At 49.9% G+C, this 21,012-nt stretch overlaps 1 protein-coding gene across 1 annotated transcript in view; it reads left to right on the top strand.

Annotated features, from left to right (window-relative positions):
- CAPN10 (calpain 10) overlaps nucleotides 1–16,541 on the top strand; it is a 158,842-nt gene extending 142,301 nt beyond the window's left edge. The window contains exons 10-12 of the mRNA XM_063916574.1: nucleotides 4,884–5,071; nucleotides 8,996–9,041; nucleotides 16,247–16,541. Of these exons, the coding sequence (XP_063772644.1) occupies nucleotides 4,884–5,071; nucleotides 8,996–9,041; nucleotides 16,247–16,273 (261 nt within the window). The 3' untranslated portion in view covers nucleotides 16,274–16,541. The remainder of the gene's footprint in view (nucleotides 1–4,883; nucleotides 5,072–8,995; nucleotides 9,042–16,246) is intronic.
- The last annotated feature ends 4,471 nt before the right edge of the window (nucleotides 16,542–21,012 follow it).

The raw sequence follows: 21,012 nt of genomic DNA, 5'->3' as shown, positions 1-21,012 counted from the left end.
GCAATCCCTTTCGGCAGATTCCACGCAAGAACTTTCCAGTGGGACCTGCTGGACAAATGGTCCGGATCGCATCTTCAGATGCATCAGCGGATAACCCTGTCACCAAAGACAAGGGTGTCTCTCCTGTGGTGGTTGCAGAGTGCTCATCTTCTAGAGGGCCGCAGATTCGGCATTCAGGACTGGGTCCTGGTGACCACGGATGCCAGCCTGCGAGGCTGGGGAGCAGTCACACAGGGAAGAAATTTCCAGGGCTTGTGGTCAAGCCTGGAGACATCACTTCACATAAATATCCTGGAGCTGAGGGCCATTTACAATGCCCTAAGCCAAGCAAGACCTCTGCTTCAAGGTCAGCCGGTGCTGATCCAATCGGACAACATCACGGCAGTCGCCCACGTGAACAGACAGGGCGGCACAAGAAGCAGGAGGGCAATGGCAGAAGCTGCAAGGATTCTTCGCTGGGCGGAAAATCATGTGATAGCACTGTCAGCAGTGTTCATTCCGGGAGTGGACAACTGGGAAGCAGACTTCCTCAGCAGGCACGACCTCCACCCGGGAGAGTGGGGACTTCACCCAGAAGTCTTCCTCATGATTGTAAACCGTTGGAAAAAACCAAAGGTGGACATGATGGCGTCCCGCCTCAACAAAAAATTGGACAGGTATTGCGCCAGGTCAAGGGACCCTCAGGCAATAGCTGTGGACGCTCTGGTAACACCATGGGTGTACCAGTCAGTGTATGTGTTTCCCTCCTCTGCCTCTCATACCCAAGGTACTGAGAATTATAAGACGGAGAGGAGTAAGAACTATACTCGTGGCTCCGGATTGGCCAAGAAGGACTTGGTACCCGGAACTTCAAGAGATGCTCACAGAGGACCCGTGGCCTCTACCTCTAAGAAGGGACCTGCTCCAGCAAGGACCCTGTCTGTTCCAAGACTTACCGCGGCTGCGTTTGACGGCATGGCGGTTGAACGCCGGATCCTGAAGGAAAAAGGCATTCCGGAAGAAGTCATTCCTACCCTGATCAAAGCCAGGAAGGATGTGACCGCAAAGCATTATCACCGCATTTGGCGGAAATATGTTGCGTGGTGCGAGGCCAGGAAGGCCCCAACGGAGGAATTTCAACTGGGTCGATTCCTGCATTTCCTGCAAACAGGAGTGTCTATGGGCCTAAAATTAGGATCCATTAAGGTTCAGATTTCGGCCCTGTCGATTTTCTTCCAGAAAGAACTGGCTTCAGTTCCTGAAGTTCAGACGTTGTCAAGGGGGTGCTGCATATACAGCCTCCTTTTGTGCCTCCAGTGGCACCTTGGGATCTCAATGTAGTTTTGGGGTTCCTAAAATCACATTGGTTTGAACCGCTTAAATCTGTGGATTTGAAATATCTCACATGGAAAGTGGTCATGCTGTTGGCCCTGGCTTCGGCCAGGCGCGTGTCAGAATTTATAAAAGCCCTTACCTGATTTTTCATACGGACAGGGCAGAATTGAGGACTCGTCCACAATTTCTCCCTAAGGTGGTTTCAGCGTTTCACCTGAACCAGCCTATTGTGGTACCTGCGGCTACTAGGGACTTGGAGGACTCCAAGTTGCTGGACGTTGTCAGGGCCCTGAAAATATGTTTCCAGGACGGCTGGAGTCAGAAAATCTGACTCCCTGTTTATCCTGTATGCACCCAACAAGCTGGGTGCTCCTGCTTCTAAGCAGACTATTGCTCGTTGGATTTGTAGTACAATTCAGCTTGCACATTCTGTGGCAGGCCTGCCACAGCCAAAATCTGTAAAAGCCCATTCCACAAGGAAGGGGGCTCATCTTGGGCGGCTGCCCGAGGGGTCTCGGCTTTACAACTTTGCCGAGCAGCTACTTGGTCAGGGGCAAACACGTTTGCTAAATTCTACAAATTTGATACTCTGGCTGAGGAGGACCTGGAGTTCTCTCATTCGGTGCTGCAGAGTCATCCGCACTCTCCCGCCCGTTTGGGAGCTTTGGTATAATCCCCATGGTCCTTACGGAGTTCCCAGCATCCACTAGGACGTCAGAGAAAATAAGAATTTACTTACCGATAATTCTATTTCTCGTAGTCCGTAGTGGATGCTGGGCGCCCATCCCAAGTGCGGATTGTCTGCAATACTTGTACATAGTTATTGTTAACTAAATCGGGTTATTGTTGTTGTGAGCCATCTTTCCAGAGGCTCCTCTGTTATCATGCTGTTAACTGGGTTCAGATCACAAGTTGTACGGTGTGATTGGTGTGGCTGGTATGAGTCTTACCCGGGATTCAAAATCCTTCCTTATTGTGTACGCTCGTCCGGGCACAGTATCCTAACTGAGGCTTGGAGGAGGGTCATAGGGGGAGGAGCCAGTGCACACCAGGTAGTCCTAAAGCTTTACTTTTGTGCCCAGTCTCCTGCGGAGCCGCTATTCCCCATGGTCCTTACGGAGTTCCCAGCATCCACTACGGACTACGAGAAATAGAATTATCGGTAAGTAAATTCTTATTTTTTAACGACAGATGCAAGTCTCAGAGGATGGGGTGCAGTATTGGGCAACCATCAATTTCAGGGGAGGTGGTCAACATACGAGAGCCGCCTACCAATAAATGTACTCGAACTAAGAGCCATATACAAAGCACTTCAAGCGGAGACCTTAGTGTGAGCTCAGCACGTGAGGGTGCAATCGGACAATGCGACAGCAGCGGCATACATAAATCATCAAGGAGGAACAAAAAGCCACGCGGCCTTAAAGAAGGCTACAAATATTTTGTCTTGGACGGAAAAGCACAACATAATCCTGTCGGCAATCTTCATTCCAGGAGTGGACAATCGGGAGGCCGATTACCTCAGCCGTCAGAATATGCACCCAGGAGAGTGGAGTCTACACCCTGGTAAGACGGTGGGGGTTACCGCAGATAGATCTAATGGCCTCCCAGAACAACCATCAGCATCCAAGATATGTGGCCAGGACACAGGATCCAGCAGCAGAGGCAGTGGACGTGCTGGCAATTCACTGTACATACGCACCGGTATACATATTCCCACCGTTTCCCTTATTGCCAAGAGTGCTAAAAAAAGGTGAAAACAGGAAAGAGCGTGGGTAATTTTGATAGCACCGGACTGGCCTCGCAGAAGTTGGTACTCTGATCTTAAGGGACTCCTAGCGGAAGTTCCGTGGAGACTGCCGCAAAGGGAGGATTTGCTGTCACAAGGCCCATTTCTGCACCTAGACCTGAACCGTCTACGTTTGACGGCGTGATTCTTGAAACCAGGATAATAAGGGAAAAGGGTATCCCTAAATCAGCTACATCTACCATGTTAGCAGCAAGAAAACCTGTGACTGCGGCACACTATTATAGGATCTGGAAGAAATACATGGACTGATGCCAGCCTAAGGGTTGGAACCCCAGAGAATTCCGCCTTACTAGATTGTTGCGGTTTCTCCAAACTGGTTTGGAAGGAGGTTTGCGGTTGGGATCACTAAAAGTGCAGGTCTCAGACCTTTCAATCCTTTTCCAGCAACGTCTAGCGTCTTTGCAGGGGTTCAGACATTTTATACAGGGAGTGTTGCGAATACAACCATCTTTTCGTCCCCCCACAGCTCCGCGGGATCTAAATTTGGTGTTGGAATTTTTGAGATCTGACCTTTTCAAGCCTTTGGAACGGGCAGATCTTAAATATGTGTGTTGAAAGTCTCTCTTGCTTTAGCATCGGCTAGGAGGGTCTCTGAATTGGGAGCCCTATCATGTAAACGTCCCTTCCTAGTTTTTCACGAAGACAGGGCGGAACTCCGTACAAAGGCGGAGTTTTTACCTAAGGTGGTTTCTGGTTTTCACATAAACCAACTGATCGTGGTCCCATCTTTCCATGAGTTGTCAGAGGGGGACCTTTCCCTGGATGTGGTCAGACCTTTAAGGGTGTACGTACAGGCTACGAGTTCCCTTAGAAGGTCAGATGCTTTGTTTGTACTGTATGATGGCCCCAGGAGGGGTTGGCCAGCTTCAAAACAGACGTTGGCTAGATGGATAAGGCTAACCATCAAACAGGCATACGTTTCAAGCGGTAAAAGAGTCCCGTTTCGAGTGGGGGTTCGTACCACCAGATCAGTGGGAGCTTCTTGGGCGGCGGCTAGAGGAGCTTCCACAGCCCAACTTTTGTAGAGCTGTGATGTGGTCATCAGCACACACATTCACTTGTTTCTACAAATTTGATACTTTTGCATCTAGAGATTCAAATTTTGGACGTTTTGTTCTACAGGCTTCGGACAGCACTCCCGCCCATGGGAGTATCTTTGGGACGTCCCCAGCTGTCTAACTTCAGTGTCCCCTAGTGGATGATAGAGAAAAGAGGATTTTGGTACTTACCAATAAATCCATTTCTCTGAATCCACTCGGGGACACTGGACGCCCGCCTCGGTGCTGTCAACCTGTGTCTGTTCTTGTTATATTGACTCAACCATGTTTGGTTAATGTTTTGATAGTTCTTGGTTGATGTTTGACGTTATGGTATGGTTGGTTCCTTCCCGAATAGTTTGTTCATTCATATTCCCTCTTCGCTCTGTCAATTTTTCAAACTAGAGGGATGGGGGAGTGAAGGAGAAGGAGCCAGCTGTGCATAGTTTTTGTTTATTTTTTATTACATCGTGCTACCTCCGGTTTGCATTTTTCACACCCCAGCTGTCTAACTCTAGTGTCTACGAGTGGATTCAGAGAATGGATTTATCGGTAAGTACCAAAATCCTCTTATTTATTTACTAGTTGGTTTCTACATAGTGGAGTGTGTATAATAATTTTACTAAATGATTAAATTTGCACAAAATTCTTGTTCTTTATTAGATTCAGAATTTAATCACCTACAGTATACTCATTTATATATGATATATTGTGTCTGCCACTAGGTTCCACATGACAGCAGTTGCTCCCCAATTTCACAAGAGCCATGTGCCAGCTGTGTTCCACATAGCCATTCTCAGGAAGTGTCCAAGATCTGTGACCTATCTCCTGGGCAATATGTTGTTGTGCCTTCCACTTACCTACCTGACCAAGAGTGTGACTTTTTTGTAACTATTGCTACCAAGATTGACAGGTAAGTGTAGCATGTTGCTTCTAGCCAGCAAGATCCTCACAATATTATTCTGTCATAGACTGTCCATGCAGATGTGGCCTCATCAGTGCCGGCTCCAGGCACGTTCGACTGGAGCGGCCGAACAGGGCGCCGGCTATTTAAGGGCGGCTGCCCATTTCAAACATGGTGCCGGCCATCAGCCAATCAGGGCTCGCGGCCCGGCAGCAGCGGCCCCTGATTGACTGCCGGGCCGCGAGCTCTGATTGGCTCGAGGACCGGCGCCATATTTGAGATGACCGGCGCCGGAGAGCAGCCGCAGCTTCGCATTCAGACATCACGGTGGGTCACGCACGGGTGAGTCTGGTCCGGGGGTTGAGGGCGGGATGGGTGTCCCTTGTCCCTGCTGCCGTAGCGCAATCCCCTGCTTCCTGCATGTAGCTGAGGTCCCAGGAGCAAAGCTCCCAGACCTCAGCATTCGGAACACTGCGCACTGCCCGTTCCTCTCTCCGCACTTGGATAATACAGTTATCTGGCACTGGGGGCATTTTTGTATCTGGCAGCACTGTGGGGGCATTTTTGTATCTGGCAGCACTGTGGGGGCATTTTTGTATCTGGCAGCACTGTGGGGGCATTTTTGTATCTGGCAGCACTGTGGGGGCATTTTTGTATCTGGCAGCACTGTGGGGGCATTTTTGTATCTAGCAGCACTGTAGGGGCATTAGTGTATCTAGCATCCACTGTGGGGGCATATCTGCATCTGGCACTGTGGGGTCATATCTGCACTGTGGGGTCATATCTGCACTGTGGGGTCATATCTGCACTGTGGGGGTATATCTGCACTGTGGGGGTATATCTGCACTGTGGGGGTATATCTGCACTGTGGGGGCATTTTTGTATCTGGCAGCACTGTGGGGGCATTTTTGTATCTGGCAGCACTGTGGGGGCATTTTTGTATCTGGCATCCACTGTGGGAGCATTTTTGTATCTGGCGTCCACTGTGGAGGCATTTTTGTATCTGGCGTCCACTGTGGGGGCATTTTTGTATCTGGCGTCCACTGTGGGGGCATTTTTGTATCTGGCGTCCACTGTGGGGGCATTTTTGTATCTGGCGTCCACTGTGGGGGCATTTTTGTATCCGGCGTCCACTGTGGGGGCATTTATGTATCTGGCACTGTGGGGGCATATCTGCACTGTGGGGGCATTTATGTATCTGGCACTGTGAGGGCATTTATGTATCTGGCACTGTGAGGGCATTTATGTATCTGGCACTGTGGGGGCATATCTGCACTGTGGGGGCATTTATGTATCTGGCACTGTGGGGACATATCTGCACTGTGGGGGCAGTTATGTATCTGGCACTGTGGGGGCAGTTATCTATCTGGCACTGGGGGCATTTATGTATCTGGCACTGCAGGGGCATATCTGCACTGTGGAGGGCATTTATGTATCTAGAACTGTGGGGACATATCTGGCACTGTGTGGCCATTTATGTAGCTGCCACTGCTGGGGGGCATGTCACGTGTAGCTGGCACTGCTGGGGGGGCATGTCACGTGTAGCTGGCACGGCTGGGGGGCATGTCATGTGTAGCTGGCACGGCTGGGGAGCATATCATGTAGTGTTTCTGCTAGGCATCTGTGGCTAGGCAATGTGTCTCAGTGCTCTGCCTGGCGCAATGTGTCTCAGTGCTCTGCCTGGCGCAATGTGTCTCAGTGCTCTGCCTGGCGCAATGTGTCTCAGTGCTCTGCCTGGCGCAATGTGTCCCAGTGCTCTGCCTGGCGCAGTGTGTCTCAGGGCTCTGCCTGGCGCAGTGTGTCTCAGGGCTCTACCTGGCGCAGTGTGTCTCAGGGCTCTGCCTGGCACAATGTGTCTCAGGGCTCTGCCTGGCACAATGTGTCTCGCTTTTACATTTTCTCGCTCAGGGTGCTAGTAGGCCTGGAGCCGGCCCTGGTCCTCATACATCTTGCCTCAAAACGCCACGTAGCAGGAGATGCCTGGTGTGAGCTGACAGGTCCCGTGCAATTCCATTAGCATTGGCAATCTTATTGGCTACGCTATAATCGGTAGTGCTGAGCATCTTTAAGTCCAACTTTTTCCATTAAGATGTCTTATTCGCAAAATGATGCAAATAGGACGCACAAGCAGACTGCTGAGTAAAATTTTATGCGGCATGCCTGTATTCTGTGTGCGACTGCAGCTGTAAGTGCATATGAAATGGTACATTACAGTGTTTTGTAGGAAAACATTGTAGCGTAGCATGTCATATGCAGATACAGCCACTTTTGCACACAGAATATAGGCATGCCGCATATGCATCCTATTTGCATCATTTTGCCAATAAGACGCATATTAGTAGAAAAAGTTGCACGCAAAGACGCTTGGCTTGACTAGAAGGGCTGTTTAGCATGCATGGAGGCTATATTTAAGTGGACACATTTGTAGCTTTCAGGACTATTACCCACTGTGGTTTAAACGCAGATCCTGCCTTGTATTTTTTAATGATAATTTGAATTCATGTGCAAAGCTTGGAAGTGCATGTATAAGTAAAATATGTCTATTCTATGTGCCATGCCAATTTGTATTCATGCACTTCTTTTGGATGCTGATTGTCTATTTCTTGTGTACACAAAGCTGTTACCACACTTGAATAAGTCCATTGATGTCTATGGGATCACTTTTTGTGTACATATCCACTAAGGCTCGATAAAAGCCCTACCACCATTCTTATGCTGCATTATCTCCCATTACTGACAATAGCACATTCATTTCAATCGGTTTATATGCTACATGTGAAATTAATAAGCTATTAAAATGGCTTATAAATGGCTGGGAAGTTGCTGTGCGATACTGTACAATTAATATGGTAATGCTGTAAGAGGCATCTGTACGAAAAAGTCGCCTCCTGCCAGCATCTGCAATCCGAGTGCTGCGTCTGAAGACTCCGCATCAGATCACCATTGCTACCATCGGGAGGGGTGACACTAAAATGCCGCCTCCACTGCAGTGACAGAAGTCGGGTGCTGCAGTGTTACATTCTTCTGTAGCACCCGGCTCCTGTCATAGAAGAGGAGCCGACGGTGCAGGAAGCCCAGTCTCCGGGGGCAGGCCAACATCTCCGGGGATGCTGGGCTGTCCCCAGAGTGATGTCATTGGAATTCCCAAAAGACCATGCCCGCTCCAATTTAGGCCATGCCCCCTTTTCGGCCGGTGATGCCTCTGCCCAGATATATTCATGGAGAATCTAGGTACTGTTAGTACTCCTTCATCTACAGATCGCAGTAATAGAGTGGGACAGTAAGGTTCAGAAGCTGCGTCAAGTATCGTAGGGCATTGAAAGTCAGTAAGTCTTGAAAATGATTGGCCATCTGTGTGTGTTTGTTTTTTATTTATTATTATTATTATTAGTAGTAGTATTATTATTAGTATAATAATACATGGCTTATGCATCCCTCATTATGACGGGACCACTGAGATGGCAAATTTGCGATTCCAGTTGTCCCATTGTTCCTCAATCCCTTGAAACTCATAGCCAAGGGGTGCTTGGATGAGCCCAATACTTTTTCACATGATTGCTGAACATAGGGGCTCTAATCTGTAGTTCTTGTCTAATACTGGTTCAGGAATGTGGAAGATATGCTGCTCATTTATTTAATATACAGATATTATCCCGTTCACGCCAATAGTTTATTCATTATAATGGGGTTTGTACAAGAATAGGTTAAGTTCAGTGCCACTTGCATTCTGTGGAAAGGTATGTACGTTTATCCAGTATATTGTATGAGAATTACTTATCAAACTCATAGCATTTAGATGTATTTTCACCTGTAGTTTCTACTTAGCACAATGCCATTGGGTAACCATGCATAACAATGTCTATGCATCATATTCTTAACTTGTGAAACATAAAACTTCCTGCATATTAACGTCCGTTCTTCTTGTTTCCAAAGGGCACCTATCCATATCCAGGAGACTCTTGGACAAATCCTAAAAGAGGTGAGAGAACCATTCTATCGCTATTCCCTTTACAAGTCAACAGTGTGCTGCAGTATTATACACAACAGAAACTAAAAAGATGGCAAGTAACATTACAGGACAGCAAATCGTAGGCGGGAGTCTTAGGAAGAAGAAAAAAACAATTATTGGTGTTGTACAAAAATGACATATGTGGAGATAGCCATAGGAATGTGTGGAATTAGCAGCAAGCACATAGGAGGTATAGAACGCCTTCAGCCGTACAGTACATGCAAGGAAAAACTTCAACCAGGCAGCGTTGTATAGAAAATACTCTAGTGAGGAACAATACATACAAGATTGAATAATATCACAATTTAAGCAAATAAACAAATACAAAAATGAGCACAGCCAATGTTAAGCAGACCAAAATATTGTATTTTATAAATAAGACATTGAATCCTGAAATCTTAGACTAAATGAAGTCCCTTTTATGAAGCCAAAAAGCATTTGTCCAGATACTGAACCAGCTGTCGTATAGGTAGACACACTTGTGTGTTAATGGCTGTACATCATCAACTGCAACTAAGGTACTTATCCCAAAAAGGAAAATCTGGTTGGGATTTTGGTAGATGTACCTGCACATTGACTGTTAGATGTAGCTGGAATGGAGTAAGGCATCTCTGATAATAGTAATTATTACATGTTGGTAGTTCCAGGTTAAATGGCTGGGTTGGTATAAGAAGAGACCAGGGATTACAGTAAGCCTTGAGTATCCTGCAGTGCAGGAACTCGTCACTGTGATATTACAGGATTCTAAACAAGTGATTCGTTAGAACTAGTCTGTTTCCACCTGATTAACATGTAGAGATCAGATATAACCAAATCAAAACTGATGTACTGCCAGTAATGCACCAGTCCGTTTCCCAATACCCAAAAGCCAGGGTAGACTAAACAACAGTGAGGGCCACGCCTGCTTCGGTAACTTTTCTGTACAAATACTTTTCTGCTGCGGGGTACACTGGGCTCCACAAGGATTGGACAAAGGGGTGTAGAGTAGGATCTTGATCCGAGGCACCAACAGGCTCAAAGCTTTGACTGTTCCCAGAATGCACAGCGCCGCCTCTATAACCCTGCCTCCCTGCACAGGAGCTCAGTTTTGTAAGTTGGTGCTGCAGTAAGCAGGCACTGAACAGAGGGGCTGCTCCAGGCAGCCCTAAGAAAAGCTTTTTATGAGGTAAAAAGTGAAGACTTCAAGGGCAGCAGCGGTAGTAAATGTCTTGTGACCTTCACTGCTGCAGCTCCAGCCCTCCCCAGCGGCACTGTACACTCCCAAGCCCTGGTTGCCGGGTACCTACAGCGGAGGCTCCGGTTTTCTTCACATTAGACACACACGGCTGGGGCTCTACAGGATCGCGTGGCCGCACTTCGGTAGGGTGGTAAGTGGGTCCCGCTTGCAGGACCCGGTCTTTATCGCGATCCAGCGCGGTCAGTGGGAGGCGGGCCGCACGCGCTGGCGGTGGACACTGTGGATACAGGCGATCCCACTAGATCACCAGGGCATGGGCGCAGGTCAGGTTTTCGCTCTAAACCAATTCTTATATCGCCCACAGTACCCGGTGGTTTTGCCAGCAGAGGGGATAAGGCTTAGACCTAAAGCCCCTCCCCCAGCCCCAGGGCGCCATTTCTAGCAAGTGTTCCCGCCCTGGAGCTGCATATCTGTCTTTTCCTCACTCCCTGTCAGTGTCTGTGGCGCCATTATCCCTCCGCTCACTGTTCCTGGGACTGCTTGGGCAAATCCTCCTATGTAAAGCCGCCTGGTTGTTGTCAGTGCTGTGACTTTACATGACACTTAAGTATTCTACCTGCCTTTTTTAGTCAGTGTTAGTAAGAAAGAGTGCATTTAGTCAGGGGTTTATAGTACAGTTACCCTGTGACATACATCCAGTTCTTACTGTGTACTGTTATATCATTTGTTATATAGCTGTGTAAGCTAGTCCAGTGCAGTGTTATTGTCAGTAATAACCTCTGCATTGTAGAAACTGTGACTATCTGTGTGTGCATTTGATAGCTGAGTGGTGTCCATTTCGTGTCTTTCACTCAACCTGCTATCCCTATATTCTATAACCTGAGGGGGCTTGGTGCGTCAGGTTTTATCTAATATAGGATTTTCACAAAGATATACTGTATTACGTATTTTTCTCTGTGATTGAGTCACCATATCTGTCCTTTATCTCTGCTAGTGCTGACTACACTGCGCAGGGGTTTGGGTTTAGAGATATAGTGCTGCTGATAATTGTACTGTGTTACCTCATACTGCAAGTTATATCATGTCTGGTTCTGAGGGTAACGGTTCTGGGGCTGAACACACTGCCGGTGTTGCTGAAGCCACAGACCCATATGAGGAGAATATAGCAGCTGTGGCCTCTGCTTCTGGGGGCTCCTTGCCCCCCAGTGGGACTGTGGCAACGGGGGCAAATACTGACCCACCGTGGGCCGCTTTTTCCACGCTTCTGCATACGCTAGCTCATAAACTAACACGCCCTATGGGACCCCCAATGCCGGTACAACCGTATGTGGTCCCTGCAGCTAACCCGCCGTGGGCGGACGATTTATCTGCTCAGTTAAAGAAGTTGAACCAGTCCCTGACTACTAAAAAGTCTGACCATCGCTCGCCTAAGTCCAAGGGGTCCTCTAAGCGAGCGCTTGTCTCCTCACAATCCACTGCTGTCACTGACACCTCGTCTGATGAAGACGGCACGTATACTGACCCCACAGGTTCTGACTCAGATACGGCTGATGGGGAGGGTAGTTCACATGTGGATGTTCCTGATCTTTTGGAGGCCATTAAGTTAATTCTACAGATTACGGATGATCCCGAGCCATCCGTCCCTCCTAAGAAACCAGATAGGTTCAAGCGTCAGAAGGTGGTTAAACAAGTTTTACCTCACTCTGACCACCTAGTGGATATACGTCAGGAACCCTGGGAAAACCCGGGTACGAAGTTTGTGCCTCACAAGAAGATGCTGGCTCGCTATCCCCTCGCGCCAGAGCTGTCTAAGAATTGGGAAACGCCTCCTCCAGTGGACTCACATGTGGCCAGGATGGTGGTTTCCTCAGCTCTGCCTGTCACTACCGTCACGTCTCTAAAAGAGCCTACGGATAAGCGTGTGGAGGGTTGTCTGAAAGCGATTTACACCCTCACGGGTGCAGTGCAAAGGCCCTTATTGCAGCTACATGGGCTGCCGAGGCTATTGAAGCGTGGGCCTTTGCGTTAGATACTGAAATCTCCTCTGACCATGCTAGACAATGCTTGAAATATATTGTCACAGCTTCTCGCTATATTAAAGAGGTGGCTTCGGATGCCGGTATCCTAGCAGCCAAGGCCTCTACTACGTCAGTCCTGGCTCGCCGGATATTGTGTCTGAGAGCCTGGTCTGTGGATCTGGACTCTAGAAAAACCCTGGAGGTACTCCCTTTCAAGGGAGATATTCTGTTTGGGGAGGACTTAAATAAGATAGTGCCTGACTTGGCTACTGCCAAAACTGCCTGTCTACCAAATACCGCTCCTTCTGTGTCGAAGGTTAAAGGTACGTCCTTTCGCCCTTCAGGTAAAGTAAAAGCTCATGCGTACCACAAGCAGGCCTGCACTTCCAAACCTGGTAAGCCGCAGCCCAGCTTCCAAGACCGATGCCTGCCGCATGACGGGGCGGGCCTCCCCCTGGGGGATCCCAGGGTGGGGGTCCGGCTTCTAGGGTATACCCAGGAATGGTTGAAGACCACTTCAGATGCCTGGGTACGGGAAGTCGTCACTCGAGGTTACGCCATAGCCTTCAAAAACCGACCCCCTCATCGATTTTGCCAGACAGACGATTTGTCGGACCAGACAAAGGCAAACACTCTGCATTCAGTGGTACAGACCCTCCTGGATACAGGAGTTGTAGTACAGGTGCCTCTTGCTCAGAGGGGCCGGGGGTACTATTCTCCGCTGTTTCTAGTCCCGAAACCGAATGGGTCCTCCCGGCCCATTCTCAACCTCAGGGCATTGAACAAGTTTGTGAAGGTTTCCAAGTTCCGTATGGAAACCCTTCGCTCTATAGTTTTGGCCTTGGAACCTGGGGACTACATGGTCTCCCTGGATATACAGGATGCTTACCTGCATATTCCTATAGCAGCGTCACATCAGCAATACCTGAGGTTCGCTATTGGCAACCTTTATTACCAGTTTCGGGCGTTACCTTTTGGTTTAACAACGGCTCCGCGAGTTTTCACCAAAGTAATGGCGGTGATGACGGTAGTACTCCGCCGTCAAGGGGTCAGGATACTGCCGTACCTGGACGACTTGTTAATCCTGGCAAATTCCCCAGAACTTCTCCTGTGTCATCTGGATATGACGGTCCGGTTTCTACAAGCCCACGGGTGGTTCATCAACTGGAAGAAATCCTCCCTGGTCCCTGCTCAGAGCATGGTGCACCTGGGAGCACTATTGGATACTCACAACCAGCGGTTGTTCTTGTCTCAGGAGAAAGTCCTGAAGCTTCAGGACAGGATTTGTTGCTTCCTTTCTCGTCCGCAAGTGTCGATACATTCGGCGATGCAGGTGCTGGGCCTCATGGTCTCAGCATTCGACATGGTGGAGTATGCTCAATTCCATTCTCGCCCCCTCCAGAGGCTGATTCTAGCCAAGTGGGACGGCCTGCCTCACCGGATCAGGTCTCAGATGATCTCATTGACTCCGGAGGTCCGTCTGTTGCTACTTTGGTGGCTCCGGGATCAACAGTTGTGCAGGGGCCGTCCCTTCTGGATATCCAACTGTTGACGACAGATGCCAGTCTAAGAGGTTGGGGCGCGGTGCTGGAGCAACACTCCCTTCAGGGTCGGTGGACCAAGGAAGAATCTCTCCTCTCGATCAACATTCTGGAATTGCGGGCGGTCTTCAATGCGTTGAACCTGGCCCAGCATTTAATTCAGAACCGTCCTGTTCAAATACAGTCGGACAACGCCACCACAGTGGCTTACATAAATCATCAAGGCGGCACTCGAAGCCGTTTGGCAATGAAGGAAGTCTCACGGATTCTACGTTGGGCGGAACGCCATCTACCGGCCATATCAGCAGTATTCATTCCGGGAGTCCTGAATTGGGAAGCGGACTTTCTCAGTCGTCAGGACGTGCATGCCGGCGAGTGGAGCCTCCATCCAGAAGTGTTTCAACTCCTAGTGGAAAAGTGGGGTCTTCCAGATGTAGATCTGATGGAGTCTCGACACAATCACAAGGTTCCGGTCTTCGGAGCAAGAACAAGGGATCCTCAAGCAGCATTCGTGGATGCGCTGGCGGTGCCGTGGAGGTTACAGCTGCCGTACGTGTTCCCTCCGGTGTCACTCCTGCCCAGGGTAATTCGGAAGTTCAAGCAAGAAAAAGGAATTCTGCTTCTCATAGCTCCGGCGTGGCCCAGACGGCCCTGGTTCTCAGACCGGCAAGGCCTATCGTCAGAGCGTCCACTTCTGCTTCCACAACGCCCAGACCTCCTCGTTCAGGGCCCCTGTGTCTACCAGGACCTAGCCCGGCTGTCTTTGACGGCGTGGCTCTTGAAGCTTCCGTCTTGAGGTCTAAGGGTTTTTCTGAAGAGGTCATTAAAACTATGTAGCGGGCCCGGAAACTGGCTTCTGCTCGGATTTACTATATAGGGTCTGGCATTCCTACTTTGTTTGGTGCGCATCTATTAATTATGACGCTTCAAAGTTTAGTACAGCCAAACTTTTGGTTTTTCTGCAGCAGGGCCTAGATTTAGGCCTGCGTCTGGCCTCCCTCAAGGTTCATATTTCGGCCTTGTCGGTGTGGTTTCAGAGAAAAATTGCGACTTTACCTGATGTTCATACTTTCACTCAGAGTGTGTTGCGTATCCAACCTCCCTATGTCCCGCCTGTGGCTCCTTGGAACTTGTCGGTGGTTTTGGAGGCGTTGCAGGAGCCTCCGTTTGAGCCCCTGGGTTCAGCTGACCTTAAGTGGCTTTCCCTTAAGGTGGTGTTCTTGCTGGCTATTGCCTCTGCTAGAAGAGTTTCGGATCTGGGTGCCTTGTCTTGTAGTTCCCCATATCTGATTTTTCACCGTGATCGTGCGGTTCTTAGGACTTGTCCCGGATATTTACCTAAGGTGGTTTCTTCATTCCACCTTAATCAGGAGATTGTGGTTCCGGCCTTTGTCTCTCCTGATTTGTCTCCCAAAGAGCGGTCTTTGGATGTGGTACGGGCTCTCCTTATCTACGTGAAGAGAACTGCTTCTATTCGAAAATCTGATTCTCTCTTTGTTTTGTTTGGATTTCACAAACATGGCTGGCCTGCTCACAAGCAGACCCTGGCCAGATGGATTAGAATGGTGATTGCACATGCTTATGTGAAGGCTGGTCTGTCAGCTCCTGCTCACATTACGGCCCATTCTACTCAGTCTGTTGGACCTTCTTAGGCGGCCCAACGTGGTGCGTCCCTTGAACAATTGTGCAAGGCGGCTACGTGGTCCTCCGGGAATACGTTCATAAGGTTCTATGCCTTCGATACTGCCGCTTCCCAGGATGCTTCCTTTGGACGCCGGGTTCTTGTGCCCGCTACAGTGCGTCCCCTCCCATAAGGAACTGCTTTAGGACATCCCCATTGTCCAATCGTTGTGGAGCCCAGTGTACCCCGCAGCAGAAAATGAGATTTATGGTAAGAACTTACCTTTGTTTAATCTCTTTCTGCAAGGTACACTGGGCTCCACAAGGCGCCCACCCTGACGCACCTAGCTTCTTTGGGTTGGTATGGCATTAGCCGCTGACACTTCTCTTGTCGTGAGAGTGTGGTGTATGTGGCTACTAACCATTGTCGTCTCTTTTCCTGCTACTGCATTGGGCTGGTTAACTAAAAACTGAGCTCCTGTGCAGGGTGGCGGGGTTATAGAGGAGGCGGCGCTGTGCATTCTGCGAACAGTCAAAGCTTTGAGCCTGTTGGTGCCTCGGATCAAGATCCTACTCTACACCCCATTGTCCAATCCTTGTGGAGCCCAGTTCTTACCATAAATCTCGTTTTTGGTTTCATAAAATGGACATATTCTTGTAATTTCAGGATTCAGGTTCTCATAGATACTATACAATATTTTGATCTGCTTATATGTGTACTTATTTTTAGGAGTCTTAGCAAGGTCTTTACATCATGATTTAAGAATGTAAACTCACACTGCAATTGAACTTTTCTTTTTTTCTTTTTCTTTTTTTAAGGTTTCTGTTATTACAGTGATGAAGTAACAACAAGATGTGAATCTGACCAGACAGCATTAACACCATTCCAGCATTATTACAAACCTGTTTCCAGGGCCTTCACCAGACAACATAATGGATATAAGTGAGAAACCGAAGTGAGACAAACAGTACACTTTTCCATGGATACTGTAAATTGTACTCAATATCAATTAATATTTAGGTTTTTAACTTGTTCTAGTACAATGTTTTTCTTGACTCTTGTCAATCTGTTTTGCGATGTTAAAATGAAATAAATTGTATATTTTTTTTATAATTCTGTGGTATGTCATAATTATTGTAACTTTAATTTTTTTTATCTAATACAAAGGCTTTATATAGATATGTGTACATTTCTGTAATACTTGTAAAAATCATGTTTAGCTTCTTGACCTTGCTAGGTAAAAATGACCAGTCACAAGATATGACATCACTCATTTGCTGTACAGAACTGCTGTGGTAGTACTGATTCTTATCAGCCTTGAATTTGTTTACATATTAAAAGTAAGCAATATGCTCAGTTTTACACACTAATGCTGGCCATACATCAGGAAGATATCGTTCCAATCAGCCAACTAGTTGGCTGGTTGGAACGATAATCTGGCAGTGTGTGGGAGCAAACGATTATCAGCCGTTTGCTCCCACACGCTGAAAAACGGCCAGAAACGATCTGTCCAACTAGTTGGGAAAATCAAACTTGTTTGATTTTCCCAACTAATCGTTCAGGTGTAGGGGAAACTTTCCCCCCAACTGAACGATAAGCAGGCGGACACTAACCAGCAGTGTCCACCTACTTCTTCCCCATCACTACCTACTGGGCAGCACGAGCCGGGAGGTTCAGGGGCAGCTGCGGCAGGTCATCACTGCTGCCGGGCTGCCCCTGTCACAGCGGGACCCCGTGGAGCGGCGGCAGAGCGGGAGGAGGTGCAGGGGCAGCTGCGGCAGGTCATCACTGCTGCCGGCCTGCCCCTGTCACAGCGGGACCCCGTGGAGCGGCGGGAGGTGCAGGGGCAGCTGCGGCAGTTCATCACTGCTGCCGGGCTGCCCCTGTCACAGCGGGACCCCGTGGAGCGGCGGCGGAGCGGGAGGAGGACCAGGGGCAGCTACGGTAGCACATCACTGCTGCCACTGTCACAGGACACCCAGCAGTGGCACCCCTCCCGCGATACCCCACGATCGCGGGACCCCCCGCACCCCACCCATGATTGCTGCACCCCCGCACGCCACCCCCGATCACTGGCACCCCACCTGCGGTTGCGGCACCCCCGCACACCACCCGCGATCGCGGCACCCCCCGCAGTTTACCCGCAATCGCGCCCCCCCCCCGCAGCTTACCCGCAATCGCGCCACCCCCCCGCACCCCACCCACGATCGCGGTACCCCCGCATATCAGCCGCGAACGCGGCACCCCCCGCATATCACCCGCGATCGCAGGACACCCAGCAGTGGCACCCCACCTGCGGTTGCGGCACCCCCCGCACCCCACCCGCGATCGCTGCACCCCCGCATATCAACTGCGATCGCAGGACACCCAGCAGTGGCACCCCACCTGCGGTTGCGGCACCTCACGTACCCCACCCGCGATCGCGGCACCCCCCCCCCCCCGCACCCCCCCTCCCGCGATCGCGGCACCCCACCCGCGATCGCTGCACCCCCCGCACCCCACCCATGATCGCGGTACCCCCGCACCCCACCCACGATCGCGGCCCCGCACCCCACCCGCGATCGCTGCACCCCCCGCACCCCACCCATGATCGCGGTACCCCCGCACCCCACCCACGATCGCGGCACCCCCCGCATATCACCCGCGATCGCGGCACCCCCCGCATATCACCCACGATCGCGGCACCCCCCGCATATCACCCACATCGCAGGACCTCTGCTCCCCTCCTGCAGTCACTGCCCCCCAAGATCGCGGCACCCCTTCCCCCTCACCACCACCAGGGCCAGCTCCAGCCCGCACCGGCTCCCGCACCGGTAATTCACCCCCTCCCCCCCCCCGCGCGCCCGCCAGCCTCCCTCCGCCCGCACCGGCTCCCGCACCGCTAATTCACCCCCCCTGCCAGCCTTCTGTCACTTCAGACGCGCACAGAGCTAATCAGGTGAGTGCCACGGAGTGGCGCTTCCTGATTGGCTGAAGAGACACTTCTGTGACAGCTGTCACGGGGGTGTCTCTGCATACGTGGAAAGGGGTCCCATGTGTAAACATGGGACCCCTTTCAGTCCGTTTGGTCCGGGTGTTCGGTTTGTTGTTTTGCCAAGTACGTGGATTATAATCTGGACCCTGGATCAGGTGAGTATAATTATCTTTTATTTTCAGGTACCCGTGGATTCTACTTGGAGAAGAGGACCGACTGCTTTGTGTCAACATAGGTAAGTATGTGTGTGTCGACATGTGTGAAATAAAGTTTTACTGTCACGGTGTGTGTCTCCTGTTTTTATTTGGGTATTTTTTTTCCATTAGAACTACAGGTACCAGCGGGCCCGTTTTTCTCCCGCATGCTGGTACTTGTGGTTCTCCAAGTACCAGTTTGCGGGGAGGCTTGCTGGGACTTGTAGTACTACTGGAAAAAACAATATTCTTTCAATTTTCTCAAGGCTATCAGCCCCCCATCCGCAGCCTTTGGATGGGGGGGACAGCCTCGGGCTTCACCCCTGGCCCTTGGGTGGCTGGGGGGGGGGACCCCTTGATTGAAGGGGTCCCCACTCCCCCAGGGTACCCCGGCCAGGGGTGACTAGTTGGATATTTAATGCCACGGCCGCAGGGCACTGTATAAAATGACCCCCGGCTGTTGCATTATCTGTCCAGCTAGTGGAGCCCGATGCTGGTGTAAAAAATACGGGGGACCCCTACTCTTTTTGTCCCCCGTATTTTTTGCACCAGGCGCAAAGCACGGTGCTGGTTTTAAAAATACGGGGGATCCCCTGTCCATTTTCCCCCCGGATTTTTAGAACCAGGACCGGCTCGAAGAGCCCAAGGCTGGTTATGCTTTGGAGGGGGGACCCCACGCAATTTTTTTTCGGGTTTTTCCCATTCCATTTAAAAAAAAATAATAATAATAATTATAATCTTTTTAAAAATATATAAATAATACTTGTGCCTCCAAAAAAGACAAACCAAGTACCTAATCCCTTCTAATATAAATAGATATGCTATTACCCCAAAAAAAAAACACCAAAAAAAACATGTTTTTAAATTTTTTTATTAGATTCCGCCAGCAAAGTGTGGCGGATTGAAAATGACCGAAACGTTAAGCTGGCAGAACAGGGTCACGTATGTTCTTGATTTTTGAAAAGTCCTAGAGTGCCGCCTATCGTTTGTGATATGTTTGCTTTTTGAAGCTCAGGAGGGCACCAGGCAAGCTGTACATTTTACTACATTGGGAGTGCCGAATATCTACATCTGGTATATATATATATTTCTCTGACGTCCTAGTGGATGCTGGGAACTCCATAAGGACCATGGGGAATAGCGGCTCCGCAGGAGACTGGGCACATCTAAAGAAAGCTTTAGGATCACCTGGTGTGCACTGGCTCCTCCCCCTATGACCCTCCTCCAAGCCTCAGTTAGATTTCTGTGCCCGACGAGAAGGGTGCACACTAGGGGCTCTCCTGAGCTCTTTGTGAAAGTTTTAGTTTAGGTTTATTATTTTCAGTGAGACCTGCTGGCAGCAGGCTCACTGCATCGAGGGACTAAGGGGAGAAGAAGCGAACTCACCTGCGTGCAGAGTGGATTGGGCTTCTTAGGCTACTGGACATTAGCTCCAGAGGGACGATCACGGGTTCAGCCTGGATGGGTCACCGGAGCCGCGCCGCCGTCCCCCTTACAGAGCCAGAAGAGCGAAGAGGTCCGGAAAAATCGGCGGCAGAAGACGATCCTGTCTTCAGATAAGGTAGCGCACAGCACCGCAGCTGTGCGCCATTGCTCTCAGCACACTTCACACTCCGGTCACTGAGGGTGCAGGGCGCTGGGGGGGGCAGCGCCCTGAGACGCAATAAATCGATAAAAAAACCTTATATGGCTAAAATAAATGCATCACATATAACTCCTGGGCTATATGGATGCATTTAACCCCTGCCAAAACATACAGAAAAAGGATGATAAGGACGCCGAGAAAGGGGCGGAGCCTATCTCCTCAGCACACTGGCGCCATTTTCCCTCACAGCTCAGTTGGAGGGAAGCTCCCTGGCTCTCCCCTGCAGTCACTACACTACAGAAAGGGGTTAAAAAAGAGAGGGGGGCACAAATTAGGCGCAGTATATAACAATACAGCAGCTATAAAGGGAAAAACACTTATATAAGGTTATCCCTGTATATATATAGCGCTCTGGTGTGTGCTGGCAAACTCTCCCTCTGTCTCCCCAAAGGGCTAGTGGGGTCCTGTCCTCTATCAGAGCATTCCCTGTGTGTGTGCTGTGTGTCGGTACGTTGGTGTCGACATGTATGAGGAGAAAAATGATAAGGAGACGGAGTAGAGTGTCTGAAATTGTGTTGTCACCCCCTAGGGGGTCGACACCTGAGTGGATGTACTGTTGAAATTGCGTGACAGTGTCAGCTTTGTATAAAAGACAGTGGTTGACATGAGACAGCCGGCTACTCAGCTTGTGCATGTCCAGACGTCTCATACAGGGGCCCTAAAGCGCCCGTTACCTCAGATACAGACGCCGACAGGGGTACTGACTCCTGTGTCGACGGTGAAGAGACAACCGTGATTTCCAATAGGGCCACACATTGCATGATTGAGGCA

This window comes from Pseudophryne corroboree, chromosome 4, assembly GCF_028390025.1.
Source record: "Pseudophryne corroboree isolate aPseCor3 chromosome 4, aPseCor3.hap2, whole genome shotgun sequence".
NCBI classification, from domain to species: domain Eukaryota; kingdom Metazoa; phylum Chordata; class Amphibia; order Anura; family Myobatrachidae; genus Pseudophryne; species Pseudophryne corroboree.
This window is presented reverse-complemented; position numbering and strand designations above follow the sequence as displayed.